This window comes from Nerophis lumbriciformis, linkage group LG30 (genome assembly GCF_033978685.3).
Source record: "Nerophis lumbriciformis linkage group LG30, RoL_Nlum_v2.1, whole genome shotgun sequence".
NCBI classification, from domain to species: Eukaryota; Metazoa; Chordata; class Actinopteri; order Syngnathiformes; family Syngnathidae; genus Nerophis; species Nerophis lumbriciformis.
In genome coordinates this window covers 31,653,464-31,666,015 of record NC_084577.2, presented here as the reverse complement: position 1 = coordinate 31,666,015, position 12,552 = coordinate 31,653,464, and the positions used below count along the sequence as shown (strand labels likewise).

Sequence of the window (12,552 nt, the reverse complement as noted above, 5' to 3'; positions counted from 1 at the left end):
GTAACGTTAGGTAATTACAGTACTCCCACCTTACATTCCTCAGGGACATTTGTATTAGATCTTTTAAGCAGGTGTTTTTTGTTTACATTGTTATTGCCTTCTGGTTAGCTAATATTTGCCCTGCAGGTAATAGTCACTTTTCCACCCATTAGGTATAGTTGTAAGCCTAGTTGTTAAAGTGCACATCATTAATGTTAATTAAGCAATATGTATGTAAAAAATATTGTATTTCATATATTCATTTTTTATTTTTTGCATTCATTTATTTATTCATATTTTTTTTTATCTTGTTAACTATTCTGATTGTTAATTTGCTTTCTTTAAGTAAAAAAAAGGTCAAAGACAAAGCTATTTGGTTTCTTGTGAGTATATACAGTTCACTGCCGATGTGGGGGGGCGCCATCTAAAATCTTGCCTAGGGCGCCAGATTGGTTAGGGCCGGGCCTGCATACATCCATAAACCTGGATGCATATATGTATCTGTACAGTAATCTATTTAGTTATGTCTGCACCTTATTGCGCTTTTATCCTGCACTACCATGAGCTAATGCAACGAAATGTCGTTCTTATTTGTACTGTAAAGTTCCAATTTGAATGACAATAAAAAGGAAGTCTATTTCCTTCTTCGCACTCTTCTCTTCCCATCGCTCTGGTACAAGCTGGTCTTAGTCTCGTCTGTCCATAGGATGTTGATCCGTAGCCCCAAAGTTGTTTTAGATGTTTGGCTAATGACCGTGACCTTCCATCCCTCAGACGGCACTGTATCAAAAAGCGACATCAATCTCTAAAGGATATCACCACATGGGCTCAGGAACACTTCAGAAAACCACTGTCACTAAATACAGTTGGTCGCTACATCAGTAAGTGCAAGTTAAAGCTCTACTATGCAAAGCCAAAGCCATTCATCAACAACACCCAGAAACTTCTCTGGGCCCGAGATCATCTAAGATGGACTCATGCAAAATGGAAAAGTGTTCTGTGGTCTGACGAGTCCACATTTCAAATTGTTTTTGGAAATAGTTGACATCGTGTCATTTGGACCAAAGGGGAAGCGAACCATCCAGACTGTTATCGACGCAAAGTTGAAAAGGCAGCATGTGTGATGGTATGGGGGTGTATTAGTGCCCAAGGCATGGGTAACTTACACATCTGTGAAGGCACCATTAATGCTGAAAGGTACATACAGGTTTTGGAACAACATATGCCGCCGTCTTTTTCATGGACGCCCCTGCTTATTTCAGCAAGACAATGCCAAGCCACATTCAGCACGTGTTACAACAGCGTGGCTTCGTAAAAAAAAACAGTGCGGGTACTTTCCTGGCCCGCCTGCAGTCCAGACCTGTCTCCCATGGAAAATGTGTGGCGCATTATGAAGCGTAAAATACGACAGCGGAGACCCCGGACTGTTGAACGACTGAAGCTCTACATAAAACAAGAATGGGAAAGAATTCCACTTTCAAAGCTTCAACAATTAGTTTCCTCAGTTCCCAAACGTTTACTGAGTGTTGTTAAAAGAAAAGGTGATGTAACACAGTGGTGAACATGCCCTTTCCCAACTACTTTGGCACGTGTTGCAGCCATGAAATTCTAAGGTAATGATTATTTGCAAAAACAAAAAAAAAGTTTATGAGTTTGAACATCAAATATGTTGTCTTTGTAGTGCACTCAATTGAATATGGCTTGAAAATGATTTGCAAATCATTGTATTCCGTTTATATTTACATCTAACACAATTTCCCAACTCATATGGAAACGGGGTTTGTATTTCCCGGGCATTCAACCCCTCACAACTGGACTTCTTCTGTCCTCACAAACAGCATGAAGACATGAAGACATGAAGACATGAAGACATGAAGAGGGGTTACTTACAGATATGCTCCAAATCTGAATGCCATCAGTGTAGCCAATCATGAGACAGAGGGGAGGGTCCGTGACTCCACCGTGCATCTCCATGAACTCGGGGTTTCGTGCAGAGTCTGTGGCAACACAACCAGGACATGCAGGTGGACTTTTAAAGGAGCCATATGTAAGAATGTCATGTCAAGTCATCATCAAATGATATGTCAAAAGGAATTAATAAGTCATCTTCTTTTCCAATACCTCTATAATATGCTCATTTCAAAATTAGATTTACAGCCCCGAAATACTGTGAGGATCACATGACATCACTATTTACCCCTGACTAAACACTGAGGAGTGTTAATGTGTTCATGGTGATCACATGACATCACTACTCACCACTGACTAAACACTGAGGAGTGTTAATGTGTTCATGATGATCACATGACATCACTACTCACCACTGAGGAGTGTTAATGTGTTCATGATGATCACATGACATCACTACTCACCCCTGACTAAACACTGAGGAGTGTTAATGTGTTCATGATGATCACATGACATCACTACTCACCCCTGACTTAACACTGAGGAGTGTTAATGTGTTCATGATGATCACATGACATCACTACTCACCCCTGACTAAACACTGAGGAGTGTTAATGTGTTCATGATGATCACATGACATCACTACTCACCCCTGACTTAACACTTAGGAGTGGTAATGTGTTCATGATGATCACATGACATCACTACTCACCCCTGACTAAACACTGAGGAGTGTTAATGTGTTCATGATGATCACATGACATCACTACTCACCACTGACTAAACACTGAGGAGTGTTAATGTGTTCATGATGATCACATGACATCACTACTCACCCCTGAATAAACACTGAGGAGTGTTAATGTGTTCATGATGATCACATGACATCACTACTTACCACTGACTAAACACTGAGGAGGGTTAATGTGTTCATGATGATCACATGACATCACTACTCACCCCTGACTAAACACTGAGGAGTGTTAATGTGTTCATGATGATCACATGACATCACTACTCACCCCTGACTAAACACTGAGGAGTGTTAATGTGTTCATGATGATCACATGACATCACTACTCACCACTGACTAAACACTGAGGAGTGTTAATGTGTTCATGATGATCACATGACATCACTACTCACCCCTGAATAAACACTGAGGAGTGTTAATGTGTTCATGATGATCACATGACATCACTACTTACCACTGACTAAACACTGAGGAGGGTTAATGTGTTCATGATGATCACATGACATCACTACTCACCCCTGACTAAACACTGAGGAGTGTTAATGTGTTCATGATGATCACATGACATCACTACTCACCACTGACTAAACACTGAGGAGTGTTAATGTGTTCATGATGATCACATGACATCACTACTCACCACTGACTAAACACTGAGGAGTGTTAATGTGTTCATGATGATCACATGACATCACTATTTACCCCTGACTAAACACTGAGGAGTGTTAATGTGTTCATGGTGATCACATGACATCACTACTCACCACTGACTAAACACTGAGGAGTGTTAATGTGTTCATGATGATCACATGACATCACTACTCACCACTGAGGAGTGTTAATGTGTTCATGATGATCACATGACATCACTACTCACCCCTGACTAAACACTGAGGAGTGTTAATGTGTTCATGATGATCACATGACATCACTACTCACCCCTGACTTAACACTGAGGAGTGTTAATGTGTTCATGATGATCACATGACATCACTACTCACCCCTGACTAAACACTGAGGAGTGTTAATGTGTTCATGATGATCACATGACATCACTACTCACCCCTGACTTAACACTTAGGAGTGGTAATGTGTTCATGATGATCACATGACATCACTACTCACCCCTGACTAAACACTGAGGAGTGTTAATGTGTTCATGATGATCACATGACATCACTACTCACCACTGACTAAACACTGAGGAGTGTTAATGTGTTCATGATGATCACATGACATCACTACTCACCCCTGAATAAACACTGAGGAGTGTTAATGTGTTCATGATGATCACATGACATCACTACTTACCACTGACTAAACACTGAGGAGGGTTAATGTGTTCATGATGATCACATGACATCACTACTCACCCCTGACTAAACACTGAGGAGTGTTAATGTGTTCATGATGATCACATGACATCACTACTCACCCCTGACTAAACACTGAGGAGTGTTAATGTGTTCATGATGATCACATGACATCACTACTCACCACTGACTAAACACTGAGGAGTGTTAATGTGTTCATGATGATCACATGACATCACTACTCACCCCTGAATAAACACTGAGGAGTGTTAATGTGTTCATGATGATCACATGACATCACTACTTACCACTGACTAAACACTGAGGAGGGTTAATGTGTTCATGATGATCACATGACATCACTACTCACCCCTGACTAAACACTGAGGAGTGTTAATGTGTTCATGATGATCACATGACATCACTACTCACCACTGACTAAACACTGAGGAGTGTTAATGTGTTCATGATGATCACATGACATCACTACTCACCACTGACTAAACACTGAGGAGTGTTAATGTGTTCATGATGATCACATGACATCACTACTCACCCCTGACTAAACACTGAGGAGTGTCAATGTGTTCCTGATGATCACATGACATCACTACTCACCACTGACTAAACACTGAGGAGTGTTAATGTGTTCATGATGATCACATGACATCACTACTCACCCCTGACTAAACACTGAGGAGTGTCAATGTGTTCCTGATGATCACATGACATCACTACTCACCACTGACTAAACACTGAGGAGTGTTAATGTGTTCATGATGATCACATGACATCACTACTCACCCCTGACTAAACACTGAGGAGTGTTAATGTGTTCCTGATGATCACATGACATCACTACTCACCACTGACTAAACACTGAGGAGTGTTAATGTGTTCATGATGATCACATGACATCACTACTCACCCCTGACTAAACACTGAGGAGTGTTAATGTGTTCATGATGATCACATGACATCACTACTCACCACTGACTAAACACTGAGGAGTGTTAATGTGTTCATGATGATCACATGACATCACTACTCACCCCTGACTAAACACTGAGGAGTGTCAATGTGTTCCTGATGATCACATGACATCACTACTCACCCCTGACTAAACACTGAGGAGTGTCAATGTGTTCATGATGATCACATGACATCACTACTCACCCCTGACTAAACACTGAGGAGTGTTAATGTGTTCATGATGATCACATGACATCACTACTCACCACTGACTAAACACTGAGGAGTGTTAATGTGTTCATGATGATCACATAACATCACTACTCACCCCTGACTTAACACTGAGGAGTGTTAATGTGTTCCTGATGATCACATGACATCACTACTCACCACTGACTAAACACTGAGGAGTGTTAATGTGTTCATGATGATCACATGACATCACTACTCACCACTGACTTAACACTGAGGAGTGTTAATGTGTTCATGATGATCACATGACATCACTACTCACCCCTGACTAAACACTGAGGAGTGTTCATGATGATCACATGACATCACTACTCACCCCTGACTAAACACTGAGGAGTGTTAATGTGTTCCTGATGATCACATGACATCACTACTCACCACTGACTAAACACTGAGGAGTGTTAATGTGTTCATGATGATCACATGACATCACTACTCACCACTGAGGAGTGTTAATGTGTTCATGATGATCACATGACATCACTACTCACCACTGACTAAACACTGAGGAGTGTTAATGTGTTCATGATGATCACATGACATCACTACTCACCACTGAGGAGTGTTAATGTGTTCATGATGATCACATGACATCACTACTCACCCCTGACTAAACACTGAGGAGTGTTAATGTGTTCATGATGATCACATGACATCACTACTCACCACTGACTAAACACTGAGGAGTGTTAATGTGTTCATGATGATCACATGACATCACTACTCACCACTGACTAAACACTGAGGAGTGTTAATGTGTTCATGAAGATCACATGACATCACTACTCACCCCTGACTAAGCACTGAGGAGTGTTAATGTGTTCATGATGATCACATGACATCACTACTCACCACTGACTAAGCACTGAGGAGTGTTAATGTGTTCATGATGATCACATGACATCACTACTCACCCCTGACTAAGCACTGAGGAGTGTTAATGTGTTCATGATGATCACATGACATCACTACTCACCACTGACTAAGCACTGAGGAGTGTTAATGTGTTCATGATGATCACATGACATCACTACTCACCACTGACTAAACACTGAGGAGTGTTAATGTGTTCATGATGATCACATGACATCACTACTCACCACTGACTAAACACTGAGGAGTGTTAATGTGTTCATGATGATCACATGACATCACTACTCACCACTGACTAAACACTGAGGAGTGTTAATGTGTTCATGGTGATCACATGACATCACTACTCACCCCTGACTAAACACTGAGGAGTGTTAATGTGTTCATGATGATCACATGACATCACTACTCACCACTGACTAAACACTGAGGAGTGTTAATGTGTTCATGATGATCACATGACATCACTACTCACCACTGACTAAACACTGAGGAGTGTTAATGTGTTCATGATGATCACATGACATCACTACTCACCACTGACTAAACACTGAGGAGTGTTAATGTGTTCATGATGATCACATGACATCACTACTCACCATTGATGTCAGCCTTCTCAAATCGAACCCAAATGATTTTCTCCTTTTCGTCCGTTTGCAGAGCACCAGTGTAAGCCTGGAGGTGGAAGACGTGTCAAAGTCTACTAAACAACACCACCTTTGGCTGAAATATATCATGTAAACATCTCATAGTAGTTACTTTATGCTTTCATGGACTGTGCAATGTTTAACTCCAGTAAAAGTGGAGCCTGAATATAGCACTCAGTACCAAAAGTGCTAAAGTAGTTTTATATCAGGCTATGTGAATATATACATACCACATTAGTCAAATGTTTAAAAAGCAAACAACTACCATGCAAACATCTAAACAGCTCTAAAGTATTTTTATGTCTGGCTACGTAAATATATACATACATTGTCATCATTTTCTTTTCATTATTTGTTTGTTGTTCTTGTTTGGTTTTATTTTCCTGTTTAATTAAACATGGCCGGAAAAAAAATGAATAAAACATGAGTAAAATGGCTAACATGCCAACAATTAGCATGCTAACATCGTGACAAGATACAAATGAGTAGTTAAAGTGTTCAAACAGATCTGAAGTAGTTTTATATCAGGCTATGTAAATATATACACACCACATTAGTCAAATGCTAACAATTAGCATGCTAACATCTAAACAAGATACAAATTAGTAATTAAAGTGTTCAAAGGGAATATTAACATATTCAAGTGTGAAGAAGTTTCGTAGTGAATGAGTGAATGAGACTGACCTGAGGAACTACATCTTGTAGGAAGGTGACTACACTCTCCATGTAGGACTGTTCTCTGTACACAAGAAGTTACAAGGAGTTAGTGCCATCAACTCACTGCAACTATCTCAGGAGTGGAGAAAAGTAGGTCTGATCATAATAATAATAATCATCAACATCATAATAATAAACTCAACTGGCTGACAAGTCTACTCTAGAACCACATAGACTATCTTTAGTTCATGAAACATCTGGTACCTGGAACTCATCGTGCTAACAAGTCTATTCTAGGACCACACAGTTCATGAAACATTTGGTACCTGGAACTTACCTGACTAACAAATCTACTCTAGAACCACACAGTCAATGAAACATCTGGCACCTGGAACTCACCTGGCTAACAAGTCTATTCTAGAACCACACAGTTCATGAAACATCTGGTACCCGAAGCTCTCACCTGGCTAACAAGTCTACTCTAGAACCACAAAGACTATCTTTAGTTCATGAAACATCTGGTACCTGGAACTCATCGTGCTAACAAGTCTATTCGAGGACCACACAATTCATGAAACATTTGGTACCTGGAACTCACCTGGCTGACAAGTCTACTCTAGGACCACACAGTTCATGAAACACCTGGTACCTGAAGCTCTCACCTGGCTAACAAGTCTACTCTAGAACCACAAAGACTATCTTTAGTTCATGAAACATCTGGCACCTGGAACTCACCTGGCTAACAAGTCTATTCTAGGACCACACAGTTCATGAAACATTTGGTACCTGGAACTTACCTGACTAACAAATCTACTCTAGAACCACACAGTCAATGAAACATCTGGCACCTGGAACTCACCTGGCTAACAAGTCTATTCTAGAACCCCACAGTTCATGAAACATCTGGTACCTGAAGCTCTCACCTGGCTAACAAGTCTACTCTAGAACCACAAAGACTATCTTTAGTTCATGAAACATCTGGTACCTGGAACTCATCGTGCTAACAAGTCTATTCGAGGACCACACAGTTCATGAAACATTTGGTACCTGGAACTCACCTGGCTAACAAGTCTACTGTAGAACCACACAGTCAATGAAACATGTGGTACCTTGAACTCACCTGGCTGACAAGTCTACTCTAGAACCACAAAGACTATCTTTAGTTCATGAAACATCTGGTACCTGGAACTCATCGTGCTAACAAGTCTATTCGAGGACCACACAGTTCATGAAACATTTGGTACCTGGAACTTACCTGACTAACAAATCTACTCTAGAACCACACAGTCAATGAAACCACTGGTACCTGGAACTCACCTGGCTGACAAGTCTACTCTAGAACCACACAGTTCATGAAACATCTAGTACCATGAGCTCTCACCTGGCTGACAAGTTTACTCTAGAACCCCACAGTTCATGAAACATCTGGTACCTGGAACTCACCTAGCTGACAAGTCTACTCTAGGACCACACAGACTATATTTAGTTCATGAAACATCTAGTACCTGGAACTCACCTGCCTAACAAGTATACTCTAGAACCACACAGTCAATGAAACATGTAGTACCTGAAGCTCTCACCTGGATGACAAGTCAACCCTAGAACCACACAGTTCATGAAACATCTGGTACCTGGAACTCACCGTGCTAACAAGTCTATTCTAGAACCCCACAGTTCATGAAACATCTGGTACCTGGAACTCACCTGGCTGACAAGTCTACTCTAGGACCACATACACTATATTTAGTTCATGAAACATCTGGTACCTGGAACTCACCTGCCTAACAAGTCTACTCTAGAACCACACAGTCAATGAAACATCTCGTACCTGAAGCTCTCACCTGGATGACAAGTCTACTGTAGAACCACACAGTTCATGAAACATCTAGTACCTGAAGCTCTCACCTGGCTGACAAGTCTACTGTAGAACCACACAGTTCATGAAACATCTAGTACCTGAAGCTCTCACCTGGCTGACAAGTCTACTGTAGAACCACACAGTTCATGAAACATCTGGTACCTGGAACTCACCTGGCTAACAAGTCTACTGTAGAACCACACAGACTATGTCCTACTCTAGCAGGTGTTGGTGTTCTGCAGAAGGTTCTCCACCAGGACTATGGATGAGTGTGAGGGAAGAAGGAAGTGGAACCTTACGTGGCAGCTTGTGCTCGCACCAGAGCTCCTCCAGCACAGCGACTCATCCTGCGAGGAGAGTCTGAAGACATCTGCTCTGTGGACCACAAGAACCATCATGGATCTATACCGTCTTGCTGAATGTTCTACTCCATCCACACAAGAACCATCATGGATCTATACTAGGGCTGCAGCTAACGATTATTTTTCTATCGATTAATCTATAGATTATTTTTTCGATTAATCGGTTAATCTATAGATTATTTTTTTCGATTAATCTATAGATTATTTTTCCTTTTACCGATTTTTTTTTATTATTTAAAATGAAGAGGAAAAAATAAATGTAGGCCAGTTTTTTCAAAAGGCATGGCTTTTATTTACAAAAAAAAAAGTATGGCCACTCAGTCAACATTGACAACAACATGACAAAATATTCTGTAACAATGTAAACATTTAAAACTTTTAACATTTAACAAAATTAAAAGTAGCTTATTTGCTTTTTAATGTGCAAATATAAAAGTAAACATCCAGTGCAAATCCTAATATTCTGGAATAGTATAAGCATTTCAAAAGTAAAAGTATTGCTTATTTTGCTTTAAAATGTGCAAAAATAAAGATAAACATCCAATACAAAAAAGTGCAAAACGGAAATATTCTGTAACAAGTGTAAACATTTCAACAAAAGTAAAAGTATTGCTTATTTGCTAAAATGTGCAAAAATAAAGCTAAACATCCATTACAAAAAAGTGTACAGTGTAAACATTTCAACAAAAGTAAAAGTATTGCTTATTTTGTTTAATAACACAACAATGATAGTATGATTAAAGTGAAAGTTAATTGTTGGTTTGTACATAGTATATGTAACTGTTAATGTTGTAAAAGGTATTTGCACAACTAATTAACGTTAGCGTTTGTGACACGTCTTGTGCCGTGGGGTTCTTTCAGGACCGACAGACTGAACGCCAGACGGCTTTGCCAGGTTTACAATCTTTTAATTTTACACAAAGTCTTTTCTCTTCCAACTGCGCGGATCGCGCACCTGGGCACGATTGCGGCGTCGCTTGCCAGGTTTACAATCTTTTAATTTTACACAAAGTCTTTTCTCTTCCAACTGCGCGGATCGCGCACCTGGGCACGATTGCGGCGTCGCTCCCGGCGCGCCCCGCCTCGCCGCTCGCTCGCCGCCGCCGCCTCTCCACAGCGTTAAAGAGGAGCGCGTCTTTGTAAACACTGAACAGGCACGCCAAACGCGCCTCTCAGAGCGAAACGGTGCTTTAGTTTATGAATTTACAACGCAGATACAAATGACACATTCATGTTTTTGTGTAATGATGACAACGTATACGCACGCGGACGATTGACTTGTTGATGGTGATGGCAAGAACGCTGTCGGGGGTTTTCTTTTCAAATGTTCGTTCATAGCCGTTGTGCTGCTATGATAGGCCATTTCCGCTCGACACAGTGTGCATACAACAACATTATTAGGCCGTTTATTGAAATACTCCCACACTTTTGACGACTTTTGGCGTGCTTTTTTCCCCTCGCTCGCATCGTCTGCTTTGCGCTCCGCCATGACAGTAAAGTAGTGTGACGTAAATATGCGACGCGCCGACGCACAAAAACGGCGTCGACGTATTTACGTAACCGATGACGTCGACTACGTCGACGCGTCGTTTCAGCCTTAATCTATACCTTCTTGCTGAATGTTCTACTTCATCAACACGAAGCTCAGCTTTAAAAAGTCGCCACAATGCTAACTTCGAATCAGTCGTCTTCTTTCTGCCATCAAAGTGAGTGAAATGGTTTTATTTCATAGCAAGAATAACTAGGTTCATGTTTACATTTAGTGACGTCACATCCGGTCTGTGCTGCGTTCACGGGGCCTCGTTTAGCACGGGAATGCACTTGCAAGCGAACCGAGACCCGTCTTTAGTCCCTTTTCGTTTGGTCCGGGTCTGCATTCGAACTATCTCGCTCGATAGTCCGTTTAAAGCGCACTATTGACGAGTGGGAATCGAAGAATCGAAACTATTATTTCGTGTAAGGTCCAGCAGACTAACACAGACTTTGATTAGAATGAATATTTGATTATTACATATTTGATTATTACTAATACTGAATCATTGTCATTAATCCGGATTAGTCAAGTGCTTTAAAGAGCAAAAAAGGTTTCAATTCGGTTTCACGAGGACTTGATGCTGAATGTCGCGATGCTGTGGAATTACCCACTAAACACACATTTATCGCTAAAATGTACAAATGTTAGATTAATAGTACTTAATAGTGCTTATTAGTACTTTTAACGATTCTGACATGAAATGTTTGTCAAATGTTTGCAAGACAAACACAGCAGAATTCGGGACGAGCGAGGTTTAGCCAAACAACTCAACTTGCAAAGCTTTGAAATAAGATTTAAAGCCCAGACAGAAGAGGAGTCATGTTGATTAAAAGTCATTTAAAAGGTCAAACCTGGTGTTGAGTGAAGATTATCTTCAATTGTTGTGCTAGTCTGCTCATGCACCAAAACACGCTCGCACCCGGAAGTCTGTTGTGCAACAGCCAATCAAACCAGCCGAGTTCTTTGCGGACCAATGATGTCACAGTAAAGGCGGGCTTTAGAGCTAGCTGGCCAATGAGAAACAAGAGTTTATACGGCACAGGAAATCTCTGCTCCGCCCCCAAACAGAATGTAAATACATCGCCACAAAACGTGTGCTTTTATCAAATCTCGGATGTTATCCGCTGCTTAAAGACTAAATATGTCCTTGTCAGAATAACTTTGGTCACCAGATAGGTCTGACGCGTCACATTAATTATTATGTAACCTATTTTTATGGACTTGCCTCTTTGTGATGTTAAGTTCCTGCCCTGAGCTCTTATTTTGAAGGCGCGGAGAGCGGAAGTGGTGACACGTTGTGGTGGCGCGGACTTTTGAAAAGAAAATAAATAAAGTGTAACACTGGAGCCTCCGTGTTTGTTATTTTGCACTTTTATACAGTATAGGCGACATATATCAACCCTCGGTTACAATAATAAGAGCAGACTTCATTATAATACAACA

At 40.8% G+C, this 12,552-nt stretch overlaps 1 protein-coding gene across 1 annotated transcript in view; it reads right to left on the bottom strand.

Annotated features, from left to right (window-relative positions):
- bcas3 (BCAS3 microtubule associated cell migration factor) overlaps positions 1–12,035 on the bottom strand; it is a 283,967-nt gene extending 271,932 nt beyond the window's left edge. The window contains exons 1-5 of the mRNA XM_061925915.2: positions 11,961–12,035; positions 9,513–9,588; positions 7,383–7,437; positions 6,651–6,726; positions 1,870–1,976 (exon numbers count right to left, since the gene is read on the bottom strand). Coding sequence (XP_061781899.1) covers positions 1,870–1,976; positions 6,651–6,726; positions 7,383–7,437; positions 9,513–9,583 — 309 coding nt within the window. The 5' untranslated portion in view covers positions 9,584–9,588; positions 11,961–12,035. The remainder of the gene's footprint in view (positions 1–1,869; positions 1,977–6,650; positions 6,727–7,382; positions 7,438–9,512; positions 9,589–11,960) is intronic.
- Positions 12,036–12,552: the final 517 nt, after the last annotated feature.